General features: G+C 35.3%; 1 protein-coding gene across 2 annotated transcripts in view; it reads right to left on the reverse strand.

Annotated features, from left to right (window-relative positions):
- LOC139971354 (chromatin-remodeling ATPase INO80-like) overlaps nucleotides 1-17170 on the reverse strand; it is a 112034-nt gene that overhangs the window by 52832 nt on the left and 42032 nt on the right. For both annotated transcript variants that reach the window (XM_071977716.1, XM_071977715.1), the window contains exons 27-29: nucleotides 16494-16596; nucleotides 13261-13340; nucleotides 10816-10926 (exon numbers count right to left, since the gene is read on the reverse strand). In XM_071977716.1, the coding sequence (XP_071833817.1) occupies nucleotides 10816-10926; nucleotides 13261-13340; nucleotides 16494-16596 (294 nt within the window). The remainder of the gene's footprint in view (nucleotides 1-10815; nucleotides 10927-13260; nucleotides 13341-16493; nucleotides 16597-17170) is intronic.

Consider the following 17170-nt stretch of genomic DNA (forward strand, 5'->3'; position numbering starts at 1 on the left):
CACTGAGCAGCATTAGAGATATAGAGAGAGATAGCATGAAAGGGAGCATAATTATCAGAGTAGTAGTTACATCGAATGCAATAATTGCGTTCAAACACAGTATATAATGCGTTAGTACTGGTCGTAAATATTTCGCTGAAATCTTCGTTTTTTTTTCTTTCTTCCAGTATTTGATGAGAGAAGAAGTGCTTCATAACGAACAAAACATATCACTAATTACTAGAGTGAGTCTATGAGGAAGAGGAACACGGCTGTGAAATTCTGCCAAATGCTGCTTCTGCAACAGCTCGATAATTTACAATCGAATCCACAGGTACAACACAATAGCCTGGTTCTCTTTTGTGCCAATTAAGTATGCAATGATTAAGTTGCCAGGTCTCACAAAAAAAGTATAGAATTAATGAAATGTATTGTCTAAAAGTATGGAAAAAAAAGGAGAAAAGATTGATCTGATTATGAAGAAGAATGTCTCTTCCTCTCCCTCTACCTCCTCCCAAAACAGAATCAGGGGAAAGACAGAATTGAGACTGAAATGGTGGTGGCGTTTAACGGAATAGTAGTAAACACAAAGAAAGAAAGAAAGAAGGAAAAATATATAAAATATCGAAATAAATGAAGAAAAATTACTACTTTTAGGGGAACAAACCTTAATTTGTCAAATAATTACTTTGAATAAACATCTTTCTTGAAACAGATATTTTCATTGTAAATTTAAAAAAAATGTTCTCTCCACTCCAACCCACTAAATTCAACACACACAAATTTATTTCATGATAATCAATTTTGTTTTGTTTTGGAAGGATGTAAATGATCATCACAGTATTTTTTTTCCTTTTAATGAGATGGTCACACTTTTTGCAGATTAATGAGCTTAAATATTTATTACCACTATTAAAGACATCAATAGACAACAGATTAATTAGCTTAAATATTTATTGCCACTATAAAGACATAAAAAAAACAATGCACTACTAGAGCTAACAGCTGATGCCAAAATTTGTAATTATTTTGGAGAAGTTTTGCAAGTACCTCCAAGGCCATTTGTTGAAGCATCATATTTTATATTCAATGATAAATAATTCATGCTCTCCGTTAATTGCACGAACATGCAGAGTCATTAATTCCTTCTTTTGGCAGACAAGAGAGTCTTATCAATAATGACTCTTTGTCAAATTATACTATCTGGATTGATATATGTTTCTATTACCTAGACAGCCTGGGTACCTTTGAAGTAAATTTGACCACCTGTCTCTGAATTTATCTGGCATCAAAAAAAGATCCAATAAATCCTATAAATCATTTCCATCAGGTACTGTAGTGCTTGAACCTCCCCCCTTCCTTTTTGAGGCAGAGGAACAAACAATTTTTTATACCCAAGGATATAGCTGAATATATTTATCTTGCATTACTGTAGAAGGATCTACGTAGGCGGATCAAGCAGCTCATAAAACCGTGCAACAGAAGAAATCACTGGAGGTGAATTTTGAAAAGTGCAACCTTGAGTTTGATGAAAACAATTGTAATCGTTAGTTATCTTCGTGATCAAGGAATCACAGCGAATGATCTCAACTTTTCGCACGTAACTTCCTTTTTTACAAGCATAACTTTTTGAAAACTAGTCACATTGAAAAAAACTCAAAAATTAAATTAAAGAAAAGACAAAAGCAACAAACTAGATCATGAGTGATGCTATACCTCAACTCTGATGCAATGTGGACACAGATACATGTGTGTCTACAACCACCAAGAAACTTACAAGTGTAACCCTTCTTAAAGACTGAAGGTGAAATTATCTGAGTCACAGAATCACAAAAGTCTGGCTTTTTTATTGTATGGATGTTCCTCAGGGTAATGATGATAACAACTGACCAATCTCTAAATGGCTGAAACTGTCACTATTTGAACACAGTCAGGCTAAACTGCTTGACTAGTAAAGTGCATGGTCACATGACATGGTGAGTGAAGCTATAGTTTTTGGAGGCGCTATAGCATCTTATTGGTTCGTGAATGAAACCTCAGCGAGGGAGACGATCAATTTGTACGGTGGACAGAGATGGTATCTAGCCTAGATTTGGGGCTGACCAGGGGGACCAGAAATGACCTTTGACCTCAAAATTAAGTACAGCATTTACAATCCATAATATGCTGATCACTATGACCACTTCTGATGAAAATCAAAAGTATGTAACCTCTGAGATGATTTTCCTTGTCTTGACCTCCTTTGACTCCAAATGGCCTTTGACCTTAAAAGTTAGTACAACTTTTTTGACCCACCATCTTCTGATCACTATGACCACGTTTGATGAAAATCAAACATATGTAACCTCTGATGTGCATTTCCTTGTCTTGACCTCCTTGGATCCCAAATGGCCTTTGACCTTACAAGAAAGTACACCTGTTTTTGGCCCATCATCTACTGATCACTTTGACCACTTTTGATAAAAATCAAACATGAAACATAGACCCTAGGAGGAGTAGGCTTTTAAGCCATAGCACCATTTTACTTCTCACGACCCAAAGGTCCTTTGATCCACATATTTGTTCTTGAAATTGTCAACTCCCTAACATATGTTACAACTTTCACATTTTTGGTAAAATTCAACAAAGGACCTCTGAGCAAGAAGCCTTTGAAGCAATATTGACCCATGGATGGACAGAGAGACAGACATACACTAAGACACATTGCCATGGCAACAGCTCAACTAGCTGAGCCAAAATAAATTATATATATATATGTATATATATATATATATATATATATATATATATATATATATACATATATATATATATATATATATATATATATATATAAATATATATATATATATACTGGTACTTTGATGTCATTGTAATCCAACACAATGATAAATACAAAACAAGGAAAGATAGGGCGGGAGGAAGGGAGGAGGGGAGGGGCATGGAACACTCATATGCTCTGTCTGTTTTAGTGTTGACTTTACCAACATACCTCTGTGATAGATACTCCAAAAATATTCCACTAGTTTATACAGCTAAGATCCTCCAAAATCAGAAACTAAATTTTGACAGTGTATTACTCAAATATTTGAACATTTGGGTGAGACAGTTCAGATGCAAACAATGAAATACTGTGTCAGATGCAAACAATGTAATACTGTGTCACCTAACTTTGCTAGCGATGTAGAGAATCCAAAGTAAACCATTAAAGAAAGCAAAATAAAAACTACTTGGGACATACAGTAACAAGTTGGGTTCATCTATATATAGGCTGAGCTGATGAATGGGTTGACTATAGCCACTCACAATATCTATCTATAACTCCGACCCTGATCTTACATTTTTTTTATTTTATTAGTTTGCCCTACACTTGATATGTGTTATTCCTTTGAACAGTGCTTCATTGTTCTATGGTGCATTATGCATACACTAATGTACACATTACACTAAATATTACCCTACTTGTCCTTTTATGGAAGTCTGCACATGTTCTGTACAAATTGAACTTTTTCCTGCACTTTTATTTGTTTGTATTCACAACTCCAAAAATAAAGAAAGTCTCACAAACTTTTTTAAATATCCCACAATTGCTGTTCATTTGAACATGAGCGTTAATACCTACGATGCTTTCGATAATGTTAACATTTGTAAAATTCTAAGGAACTATCAAATGCACATAATTAATTTTTTTGCTGTCATCATTGGTTGCAAAAAATTTATAAAGGTTGTTTAAATTTGGTCAAGAATTAAAATATTTTCCCTCAAAATATTTCATATCTCCACTGCTTGGATTCTTCATGTTGGAATGTAATAAAGCAGCCTAACATGATATATCTGAGTTACTATGCATTTGTCTGCTAACATTTTTTATGCTACTACCGGCAATTTCCCGCTACTTTGAGAACATCCGTCAAAAGAGTACTACTGATGCATTATTGTAGTTTGCAATTTAAAGTGAGGAATAACTCTGTTGATGATTATTACTGTTATTTTTGTACTGCCTCTTTGAAAAAATGATTTGAACATTTTTTTGGTATTGTTACTTTTACTTAAGTTTTGATTTATTTCTTAAGTGATGAAGTCCCATCAGGACAGTGTATTTCTCACAACCATGGTTCGGATGGTTTACACGGTTTTCCAAACCTGCATGCTGCTATTCTTTTACAAGGCTCTCATACCCAAAATCTCAACTGCTCAACTTTCAAGTGAAAAATATGATCAATAATATTAAATGAAAAGTCCTAATATACCCCATAACGTTAGACCAGTTTCTGTTTGTGCTTGCATGGTGATTAATAATGTTGTTGACAAATCCTTCAGTCACAAACATATTGGAGCCAAAAGCTAATTAATCATTAATAATATTGCTCGGTAAATCATTTGTCAGAGAACCTGGAGTTCCGAGTGGGCGATACGTTGCAAAATGCAATTAAAAGGTATTGTGAAAACAAATTACCAAAGGGTAATGACCATATTCATAAGACTATATATATATCAATGCTTATATATATATATATATATATATATATAATATTGCTGGTTTCTGTCTTTGAAATTTGTTTTTCAAAATGCTTAGATGTATACTGTAGCCATAAATGTCAGTCATCCTAATTCAGACATAAACCTCATCAAAATGTGAATAGTTTTATTTGTTTGATATTACAGACGTATCACTCCTACTCAACTCAAACATGACATTTATGACTGCAATCCTTCAATGAATTTCCCATCAAAGTTAATACTTAATTATTACCAAAAAATACCCCCACCCCACAATCTGGTCTATTAGAAGCATTAATGTGAATCTGGAAAAGACAAAAAAAATTCTTCAAATCTAAGGTTGCTATTAGAAATCAAGTTTCTTGAGTTGGACCAAACTGTCTATGAGTAGGGGACATTTTAAGAAAGTTCCACATTGTGATCAAAATAGCATGATAATATATGATATGCAGGTTTGAAATCAAAGGTTTGAAGTCAACAGCAGGTCGTTGGTTAGGTGCGGCCCAGTCAATTTTTTACCCCTTATATCTGGCCCATTCATTCAAAATTAATTTACTTTCTTTGTAAAGCGCTTTGAGCAGTAACTTTTGTTTACTGATTTGGTGCTATATAAGTCTCATTTCTTATTATTATTATTAAAAAGGTTGCCCACCCCTGGGCTAAATGAACATCCCTTCAAGTGGATCATATTAGACCCTACCACTAGTTTGATTTTATATCAGTTTCTCCAAAGTGATGGAGGGCTTTACCAAATTTATCACTTTATTGACTGTATGTTTGGGTTATTTACAGTAAAAATGCAAATGCAAAAAATGCAAAAATCTGAATTTCATGTACACGATTGATTGTTTGCTGGTCATCTCAGACGAATCGACGACCCTTCAAAAATTGCCCTGGAGTCATGTTTGTATCCAGTCATATAGCTCGTTTTTCCTTTAAAATCTTGGACTATCAAGGAACAGTAGGAACAACCTTGATATTAGTATACATGTAAATTTAAAAACACATTATTATGTATGTTTCAAAGTATACACATGCACAATGTCTATGAAGAACCAAATGCCAATTATCTTACACAGTTGAGTTAAAAAGTATCACCCACTTCCAGAGCAAATTTGATTGTAATAAAAATATATGACAGTTTTAATACTCTTAGTTTAGTTTAATGTCATAATCCATCCATAAATGTTTGTCAACACAACATAAAACTTAGACCAAACCTCAAGAGAAAGAGGGACAAAAATTGTAAAGGCTTACAGAGTGGTCCTTCTGATGTGTTAGCAGATATCATCCATTTTCAATGTGTATATGATCGATTAAACTAGAAACGACGAGAATGAATTATTACGAGCATAACCACCAATGGCCAAAGGATCAAGTGCGTTGGGAGTAAACTTTAGCTCATAAAGAACTGGTTTCTAAAATTGGGAGACCACTTTAAAAAGGGCAATTTAAAACCTTTCTATATGAATCCAGATCCTTAGCTAGCTCAAAACATACACCGTCACTGTAGGGAAACTTGCAAGTAACATGAAAGACAATGTCATCAGCTGTTTAAACTATAGCTCAGACAGGACAGACTAAGACACTGTTGAAACTGGCCATCCATTAGACCTGGTGGACAAGAGATGAAACGTGACACATCGGCAAGCTGAGTGTGCAAGTCAATTGTACAATTAAGTGAGTAATTGATATCTTTAGTGGTTTATCATGCTACTGGGTCAATCACTTGGTATGTGATCAACAATCCAAGTTTCAGTTAGTACACTTTTAATTGCTTCCTGAAAAGGACCACTTTTGAGAGCCATTTATGGTCAGCTTCCATTGGGCAAGCATCTCTACAATAGAGGCTAAAACTTCATAATGTTTTACAGCAATAACCAGCTATATATGTTTAAATGGATATGCAAGTGTGAAATTAGTTTACAGTACACTTTGAAACATTCACAAAAACTGCTATAAATACTTGCATAATTTACAGGTCTGATCTGATATTGTTGAAAGGGAAACACAATTTCTTTTAAATGTTCATTCAGCTGTAGTGCCGTTCGTTTCACGTGTTAATGTTACATGCAGTACCACTTGTTTCAGTACTAATTTTCTTTTATTGACAGGGAAGAAAATTCAGTCACCTCTTAAATAAACTTAAACAAGATTTCAACCAATCAAATTCAAACAATTTCGGAGCATGTAAGGACAAACTTATATTTACATGAAATCCAGTGTTTGTTTGTGTGAGCTCTAAAGCAGAAGGCATGTGATCAAAATCAATTTCCACGCAGACAATTTCCAATGTATGATGCACACATGTGCTTATCATAAAGCTAACTTAAAGACTGGGTTTACTTAATGTGTTTGTAATGGAACATATGTCAAAATGTTAGAATGTCGAAACAAAAATCAATCAGATTTTATTTCTGTTTGGAAACTAATCCCTTTTTCTGCTACCAGGTGGAATCATTGCCAGTGATTGCAGTATATTGCTTCAAAGATAAAAATGATGGATATTTGTAACATTTGTATGGGGCAAAGATATGAATTTTTCAATTTTTAGGTGGTGTTTTGTGAAAGCATCTGGCAACCAACACAGTGAATGATGTCAGAAGGGCAAATTCAGCTGAAAACACTTCTTGTTTTTAATTTTAAATAATATATAACTGGCTTATTCAGAGAGGAAAATAATATATCTACACAAAAAAGTTGCACTATGATGAAATTCTAAACACAGTGAACCATGACAGCTAAAAACTTACTCCAAACTATGAGATTTCAAATCAACAAGTAGATTTTCATAGAAAAATTATACTTTTGAACATTTGCTATGATATAACATCACAATACAACTAACTGTGATCCACTCCAGGGGAGAAACCGTGGTTTAGACGGTCAAAATATTAAGTAACACTGAATCAACCATATCTTGAGTCAGGGAAAAGGTATTAAGATGAGGCTTTCAAACTAATAGTGAGGAACATTTCCCCCCCCCCCTTTTATTATAAGTCTGGCATTGTCTGCCACTCCAACATCCCTTTACACCTGGGGTGGGCAACCTAAGGCCCGCGGGCCACAAGCGGCCTGCCAGTGATTTTTTTGCGGCCTTTGAGATGTCTCAAGAAAAAGAAAAAAATCAATCTATTTTACATCATCAAAACAAAACGAGCTAGCTGATTAGAATTAATCGGCATTAATGATGCTGTCAGGAAGGCCTATTATCCCCATTAAATACCAACTGTACTGTATTGACATTATGTTTTTGTGAATACAGACTAAGTACACACACCTATTGCTTGAAAGTCCTCCGAATCAAAGGTTTGAAATCAACAGCAGGTCATTGGTTAGGTGCGGCCCAGTCAATTTTTCACTCCTTTTATCTGGCCCATTCATTCAAAAACGTTGCCCACCCCTGCTTTAAACCAAGTCAGAAAGCTTAAGATAAAATTTCTAGCTATAATGGTGATGTTCTAAACTCATGGATAGGTGGCAAAAGAACATTTTGAATGGTAAAGCCAGGGGTGAATATATGTCAGTTCCCATTTTTTAATATCAAAATGTGTGAATCTTTGTTCTGCTGAATTCGAAAAAAAAAACAATAAAAAACATTGGACTATGATTTATTGTTCAAAATTAGGTAATTCAATGCATAAAACGATAGATTTAGCTGATGGAAGAGCACATAGTTGTGAAGGATGTAGTACAACCTTAATTAAATAGTTCCAACTTGATCATTCCCCATCCAAAGTTATTACAAAATATCCTCTAGACAGGAGGATCCAAAGAAGAATTAAAATGGTTGCATTGATATGAGTTGTAAGTATGCAACCAATATCATATATTTCATGCAAAGATATTTCCCTTTATAGTTTGAAGAAAATTCAAATAATTTGAAAGGATGAGATGATCTAAGCCAACAACAACTGAAAGTTTCAAAACAGGGATATCCGAAAATAGTTTATGACCCGCATGTTTGAATGACAAGGCAAGGCTTGAACATAAACTTCTTGCACTGGAAGCTACAGGCAGAATGCAAAATATTCATATTAAATGTTAACTCTGTTATATTTAGCCAATTAATCACTTCATCTTTTTCTCAAGTCTCCCAGATTATCAATTCTATAGTTTGTACTAGTTAGCCATTAATCATTCCTCATCCAGTTCTGTTTAAAAGTTACAGAAATCTTGTCAATTTCCCACAATTCCTGTGATTTTTTCATTTAAATTTAAAGGAGACACACAAGCCCAACCATCACCATTGGTTTATGTGACATAGATTATAACCGTGATGGAAAGAACTTCCACAAACAACTCATAAAAATCTTAGTGAAGGTTTAATGCTTTGAGGCTTCAGATCTTTTAGGCACTATGACATCACAGATAAATTTAAAAATGACAGCCGCCCAGACACAACTCTCAAATAAACTAGGATATCTCCCAAACGGAACCAAATATCTCTCAGCTGTCTGGGTGAGTCGTTTGTTACAAAGATCTCTGTCTCATAAACCAAAGATGATAGCTAGGGTTTGTGACTCTGTTGAATGGTACATTCTTCTGTATGTATGGACCCTATGAACCATGTTTCAACAAAGCCCACAACCCTTCATTTCCCATCCCATCCCTTCCCAACCCCCCCCCCCCCCCCAAGAAAAACATGATCCAATCAATTGATGATATTAAACAAAATGTTTGACTAGTACCCTACATGCAAATTAGGTTAGGTCAAGGCATTTTTTTAATGTATCAAAAGTCTACTATGTCAACAAACACCGTTTTTGGCCATTTACGTCAGGGACCCAATTTGTTACAAACACAAATTTTCTTTTAAGTTGAAAAGGTCCATGGGTTTTACTGCATTCCTTTGACATTTCCTTTACCATCCAGGTGCAAGTGTCAAATTTAATAAAAATATAAATTGGTGCTCCATACTGAAATATTTTACAGTTTGATGAGACAGTTTTGAAAATGCTTTCCTTATGTTGATATATAGAGCATGGAACAACATCTAGATAATAAATGTTGGGTGAAGTCCTATCATAGGGGAGGAAAAACTGCTACAGGAAAATAACTGCATACTGCTCACATTTAATGTTTCCCTTTGTCAATGATGTTAAACTGGAATGTGATGTCAATTATTTTGATAGCTGATGCAAACAGCCAGTTTAAGTGAGCATATACATCAGTCCATTCATTACAATCGCCCCATTCGCTCCTGCAAGGAATGTCAAATCCGAGAAAGCATTCTAAGCATGCACCAATAACAGATGAAAAAAACGGATCGAAATTTGTTTTATCTGTGTTTCCACATTAGTTTATCTCCATAAAATGTGGATGAATGAATTAATTTGATGACTGTTTGATGATGTGTAGTGATAAATGCAAGGCGTGACAGTACCAGCATCTCACTCAGTCAGAGACAAAGAACCTAAAAACATTTAGACAGCAGAGGCTTCTCAAACCTCTGGTATGTTCTGAAATAATTGGCAGTTTTCCATGACACCATAAATTCTTATCACAGAGTTTATACTGGCAGCTAATGGCCGCATTAACAAAATGTGGTTTCAGATGTTTGTTATAGGATTCTAAGCTCCGAGCAATATCTATTCATAACATTTCTGTGGTTCCACTCCTTTCGTAGATAATAAAACACATTTACAATACACTGTACAAGCCCACAAGGATAAAACAATGGAATTATAAAACAAGGTGGGCTGAAAGGAAAATTACGTTAATAAAGTCTAAATGTTGGGATCTCGCCGCAAATATGACCAATTTTCAACCCAAATGACTTATTTGCCACAAGTTGATTGAAAATCTGTTAATTTCTTAAGCAATCTACCTGTCAGGGAGTTGCAGAATTATAACTCTTTAACCTTCAACACTTTTGCTTTTCTTTTTACAATTTTCTGAAAGCTGTTGAATGGATCTCATGAAATCTTATCATTTAAATTATTTGCAAACTCACTGTTGATGTTTGCAACAGAAATGTTAAAATTGCTTGAATAAAAACAAGCCATTATCACTCGACTTCAAATTGTTAGATGAGTGATTTGAAACTGCATTTTATAGAAATTTTAAGTACACGAGAAGAAGTAATTCATCATTTAATTCCACTTTTTTCGAGGTTTTTCGGACTTCAGCGGGCGATTGATTCACTGAACATTTTTGCTGCATTTTTGTAGAAGAATATGCAAGCAACTCAACAATTTGGAAAAGAAATTACTGACTTAATCTAAACATTTGGGACTTTTACAAAATGCGATTGAAGTAGGCAGACCAGCACAGCCAGCTGTAAGAAATGGTTACACAGTTATGATAAATGGACAGTAAAGAGGAGTCACTTACCCCACTCATAGGACTAGGAACAGCTGAGTCCACACTAGCTGCTGTATCCTCCACATCTGCTCCTCCTCCTGGTTCTGTACAATCCTCTTTACTTGCCTTGGCATCCTTATGCTGTGGAAAAGATGACATGACAAGCTATCAGAAGAAAACATAAAAGATTCACCAACAATGGTTGCAAGTATATTTTGGTGCAAATTTCAAGGTCAGGGGTGCAACCTCCTTTTTTGTCTGGGAGGGCTTGGGACCCTTCTCCCCCACAAAAAAATCAGGGGGATTAATCCTCCTCCTCTTAAACCCCTCCCCTTGAAAACTTTTAAGACCCCCACCCCCCGTAAAAGAAATTTCAATAAAATGCTGAGTAGCGTTTAGAAGCATGATCTCCTCTGTCCTGCAAATTTATCATTCTACAACAGGGCAAATATTTAAATGATTTTTCTGGTTGTCTTCCCTGACGACCAGGCCTTACTCTTTGGTCGTCTGGATGGCAAATTTGGTTGTCCGAAAATTGTAGCAAATAAACAGAGAATGATCAACATGTACACTGCAGGAGAGATGTGTAGGTTTAGTACACAAGGATTTCCGTGTTTCATAGTACTTTAGAACGTACACCAGGTTCATTTTTTTTGGTGCGTGCTTTGAAACACCCAGGCCTATCTATTTGGGCAATGGAGCATTTCTGCTTAATATAGCCACAAACAGAATACTGTTTATGGCTGTGTAATATCATAAACACGTGTCTGAAATCTGGTCAGATCTTACAAAATCTCAGTTTATTAGTAATTGATGAGTGTCACATGAACTAGTCACAAACTCCCCCTTTTTGCCCTTAAGTGAACCCACTCCACAACTGCTTTCAATTTTGTCATTTTCTGATTTGAAATAATATAAATGGGATAAAAAAATCTGCAAAAAACCACATCCTTCTTTGGAATCATGGAAATGCATTCTTCCTTTTAAAAGCAAACATTGAAAAAGAAAGTTTGTGTTTCTGTGCAAATAGTTTACTGAGGGGAAATTGTGAAAGAGGAAACTTTAAAAAGAAAACTTTTTCTGTTGAATATCCAGCTTGAGGTTTTCTTTCAATGCTTTTGCCAAAGGGGTTTCATGAGTCATATCTTTGGACATGATGTCACAGCAGGAGAACTAATAACCCTCAGGAATGAGAGGACTATATCAACTGCTATCAGTAGAGAAAAAAAAAAAACATCACAGAGGAGGAGATGGGAGGTCTACTGATACTCATAAAGTACACAACATCTTAAGCTGACCACAAAATAAAAATAAAATAAAACTGTTAGCAAACTGCTTATCCACTAGAGAGCCTGTGTAATATAATGTGTAAAAGTAAGTTGGCATGACGTTTCGATCCTAGCAGGATCTTCTTCAGAAGCTAAATGACAAGTAACAGTAACAGAAGGGACAAAAACACAAAAAATAAAACTGAAGCAAATCTTAGATATATCAAGCATTTACATTTGTCAAGTTAAGTCATACTTATATATTAGATGATTTGAAAGGTCATCAATATGCTAGAAAGTCAAAAATATGGTCACATATAAATGAAACTACTATAAACATTTTAATGTCATTTAATGTCCAAATATTTACAATACTAATTTAGTAATTTAATAATTGTCTAATTTTAACACTCGTATGCAATTGTCTAGGAATATCCTGAAGTGTCTCATCCCCCCGGCCACCTGGAAAGTAAAATTATGAAAACTTTTTAGCAGTCTTTTTTTAGAACGATGAAATCTGAGGGCAATTTTGATGGATGACCTTTAACACTTGTCATGGTCAAATGTTGATTGGATGGTTTTTAATCTGATAGATACCGCCCTAAAACTGTCAAACACTTGTCCAAGGTTCTGATTTCAAAGCTACGCCAAATTAAACCCGAGCTGATACGTACAAAGTTTAGTCAATGTTTGCGAAAGGGACAGAAAAATAAAGTGTAATAACAAGTTGTGGGATTGATCAGGCATATTTAGGAAGGTTCCTGTGTCACTCTTATACCTCAGTTAGAAATATGGCCTTGTAATTTATTTTTTCAATGGGCTTACAGTATGGTGGAAGAGGCAATCATTTGATTTCCAGTTTCGGTTCCAAAGAAATGTGATACCAGGTCATCTGCATATAAACCATCAACATAGAATAAAACTTACTGAATATATTTCAACTTAAGAAGGGATTCAAGTCATTTCTGTCAAAAGAGCCGATACCTAGAGTCGGACAAATGTTAGGAACCAGTAAGCCATGATTCATGTTTGTATTTAGACCAATCCATATCCATATTTGTGCTGATGGGAACTATACATATTCATATGATTTGCACTGAAACTTGATGTGACCTACGACCTGGTATTTAGTGCAAAGCACGGCGAAGGAATTTGAAAACAAAAGCACAGTGAATGTGTACGTGTCATAGAGTTCTCAAAACCTTACCATTTCAGCAAGTCTCTCCTTTTTTCTTTTCCTGTCCTTGCCTCTATCCTGGCCCCTCCTCTCTATTTGTTTCTGGCGAACTGTAAAGGGAGGAGTCAAAGAATTATATAAAGTCCATAAAAGTGGACAGTTCAGTAAATGCAACCCATCATGGGTACTTGCTAAAGCAAATATTTTTGACTCCATACTATGAAATATACAGTTTAAGGTGTGTTTTAAAGTTTCTGACAACATCGTGGTCAGTTTAGAATATCTAGCAAATTTTTTCCCCACAATATATATATATGTGTATACATGTATATAGATATATATATATATTTGCATATAGTCTAATATATAGTCACAATTGGTCGCATTGACACTAAAATGACAGTTCTCAACCACTTTTCCCTTCCTATCATCAAGTATAAACCAGTGGAAAGTTCCATTTACAAACCTATTTCCAATTGTTTGTCAATTAACATCACCAATAGTAACAACAGTCACCACTTGACCCTTATATCACCTACACATGCAATGAAAGTGTGTAGGTATACTTTATATCAAATGTAAAGTATTTTCAAGGAATATTCAGTGGGTGGCTGACAATGTGACACTTGTGGAAGGAATGTGGAAGGAAAAAAATTCCACACTAGCTTTAAGTTTGAACCCTCCACTCCAATATATCTAACTCAAGATATGGTTGATTGAATTGAACTTATTTTGGCTGGCTAAACCCTCGATTCTTCCCCTGAATGGATCTCAGTGTATGGTCTGTAATGTCATAATGGCAAATCTTCTTCAATAGCTTTACTTTTTTGGGGGGTATTACTTTTTGATTGTTGATTTATTCTTCAAGTCTGGAATGTTTGCTCAGCTGTCATGGTTCTATGTATTAAGAATTTATTCATTTGTTTGGTATCAATATTATATCACTCTGCAAATAAGTGAGTTATAATAATTATAAAATAAAATAAAAATATATATCAGTTGAATTTGCTGTGAGGACATCATTATTGTAGTGGGCAATATTGGCATTACTTGCCAAGTGAATGATACCTACATGACTAGATGTTGAAACTTAAAGTTTCATATAGTCTCTGTACATTTGCAGTTTCAGAGGCCAGCTGCATAGCGAACTTATTCTGAGCCTGTCACGGCGCCCACAAGCGCCCTCACTTTGTAGGTACCTACAATATGACTATACTCCCTAGTGTGTTGTCCGCCAAAAAATAACAGCCCGAACAACCGAAAAGTTCTTCCTAATACTGCAAGCACTCCACGTGCACTACAATACTGTGTATTTGCAGGCAAATGCAGTTCTAGTTGACTCTGTTGTTGCCCAGATACATTCACAAAATTCCACCAAAATTTGAAAAATGCCTATCTTCAACATACTCAATACTATGAGCTTGTGGTTTAAGTTGCAGTAAATGTCCAGCCTTTTTTTGTATTTAGCAATCAACTGCAGCCACCAGAATATTGCCATTAAATGGTGAGAGACTTTTGTGACATATTCAACATCTGTGCGTCATTAATGCAACAAACAAACGAATATATAGTTTTTCTGGACAGGTTCAATTTTACATGACAAAAGACATAACATTTCAAATGCAACCAGCTGCTTTATCATTCACATCATGAAAGTGTTGATTCTTCAATTTGACGTAATAATAATATAGATTTTTGTAGCCGAGCTCGTGAAAATTTCACTCCAACAAACTATGGTGCACTAACTCACACTGACCCAATTTAAGGATACAAACAGTGGCAATTAGATTACTAAGTGTACTATATTTCATATCTCCCATAGGGAATGATTAACATTTCACTCTCATCAAGCCTATGATTGCAAAAAAAGAAAAAGAAAACGAACAACAAATTTAAGTTATTAAAAATCAGATGCTACTGATGAGTGACCAATATTAAAATGACATTCTTTTGGCATGATTATATCAAACTAAATCTTTTTCTAATTTTTTTCTAGAATTTTTAAGCACAGACTGTTTTTTTGCTTCACTCTCTCTCTCCTTTCAAGTGGTATACAAGCCATGCTCGCACATATCGGCTCACGGAGGTATGTTAGAAAACCTTCGTGATACCTTCTCCTCCTAGCTGACAGCCATTTTATTTTATCATCACGCCTCCCTGGCGATAGCTTTCTCACCTATTTGATGTCAGGCTTGATCAAATTGATTACCAGCTGACTGTAAACACAGTGTAAAACTCAGCATCCCGATGCTCAAATTGAATCGGACTAACATTGCTCGCAATTTTCGTATCTCAGACACTTTACCGATGAATTGTAAAAAGATGCCACGTGTCAATCAAACCCCCACTGATACACCGAGCAGACTACGTCTCCCCGAGTTCACAAATTTCTAATTCAATTTTGACTCAAACATCTTAACTTCCTCTCGTTTTCCTTGAACTATCGTATGAAAATCATTTCTTATCGGGGGAGAACCTCATCCCCCCTGTTTAATGAAATGAAATCAGTAATGGCATTACGTATCCGACGTCATACCCGTGGAGACGGGAGAGAACAATTTGTATGTGTGTGTCGGTGATAAAAAGCTACGATTCAATCATCGAGGATGAAGACAAGACTGAAATTCTATTAGCCAATCAAACAAACAGATCAGGGATTTGGTCACTTCTTCTGACCATCCGGCGGTCTTGGACATTCAGTACCAATGCCACGTACTAAAACAACTGTGGATGGAACATTGTCAAGACGTGTAGCCTGTAGGGGATGGATTCCTGCTCCAGGGTGCAGTACCTTAACGGTTGAAGATATTTTGGGACAAAACCGATAACGGACAAAAGACAGAAATAATTTAAAGGGTAGGCAAACATACAGAAAGTAACTTTCAACAGAATGAAACAGTAACAAATAAGAACACAAAAGGAGATAAGAATGGGAAGAGAATAAATTCAGCTAGGGGAGGGGGAGGGGGTGGGGGATGGGGAGGGCTGTATTTAGTATTTAGGTTTGACGGTGTTTCGAATAAAATATCACTACTCTGGAAGAAACTTGAAAAGGGTAAGAGAGACAAGGAAAAGAAACAAGGACAAAGAAAAGGATTAAGTGAAACAGCAATGGAGAACTAAGCAATCTCTTGCACTGAAGATGTTCTGACCAAAAGAAATGTGGGCATCAGGTTTGGAACTTGTCATATGAAGAAGTTCAGGTCTGATGTTTGTGTAGCAAGATTGCAAAGACTTGTCTACACTAGAGGTGAAAAACTTACATTTTTTCTCAATTTCTGCATCATCTAGAAGGAGAGAGACTACCTCCTTAGGTTTCAGTTGATCCGGTCTAAAGTTTCCTCCACTGATCACCATCCGCTGGATCTGATGAAGATTAAAGTAATTTATAAAAAGTTCAATTTTAATTCGGAGGGCAAAACAAGGGAGGAGCGCAATCAGTAGACATATGACATGTCATGTTCTGCAATCGGCGTTATATTTTTAAACCGAATCATTTGTCTTTTTTCTGGTGAAACATACCAAAAAAAGTTTTTTTTATTTTATTTTTTTCTGTAGAAGCTTACTATGTAGCTGAGTATATTGAATTTCTATCGATCCATCAAGCAACCATTGTTCTGTTTGCAAATTTCACCTTTTGCTATATCCCTTGAAAGTAGACGGTTCAAGCACCGTATCCCAATCAAACCAACCTCCTCAGAAGAAGAAACATCATTTAAATATTCCACAAACAGAATCTTCTTAACATAAATATTTAGGTTAAGAAAACAGTGTTAATTCAACTAAAACACCAACTTTATAAAACACTTTTAACAATAAAGAATTGAACTTAATAACCTGTGAACTGTTTTTCGAAAATTCCTGCTTGTACAAACTTTCATATTGTAGATTAGAGCAGACCTACTTCCAGTCAAAATCAATGATCCATTTTCTCACACTT

This window comes from Apostichopus japonicus, chromosome 8 (assembly GCF_037975245.1).
Source record: "Apostichopus japonicus isolate 1M-3 chromosome 8, ASM3797524v1, whole genome shotgun sequence".
NCBI lineage: Eukaryota > Metazoa > Echinodermata > Holothuroidea > Aspidochirotida > Stichopodidae > Apostichopus > Apostichopus japonicus.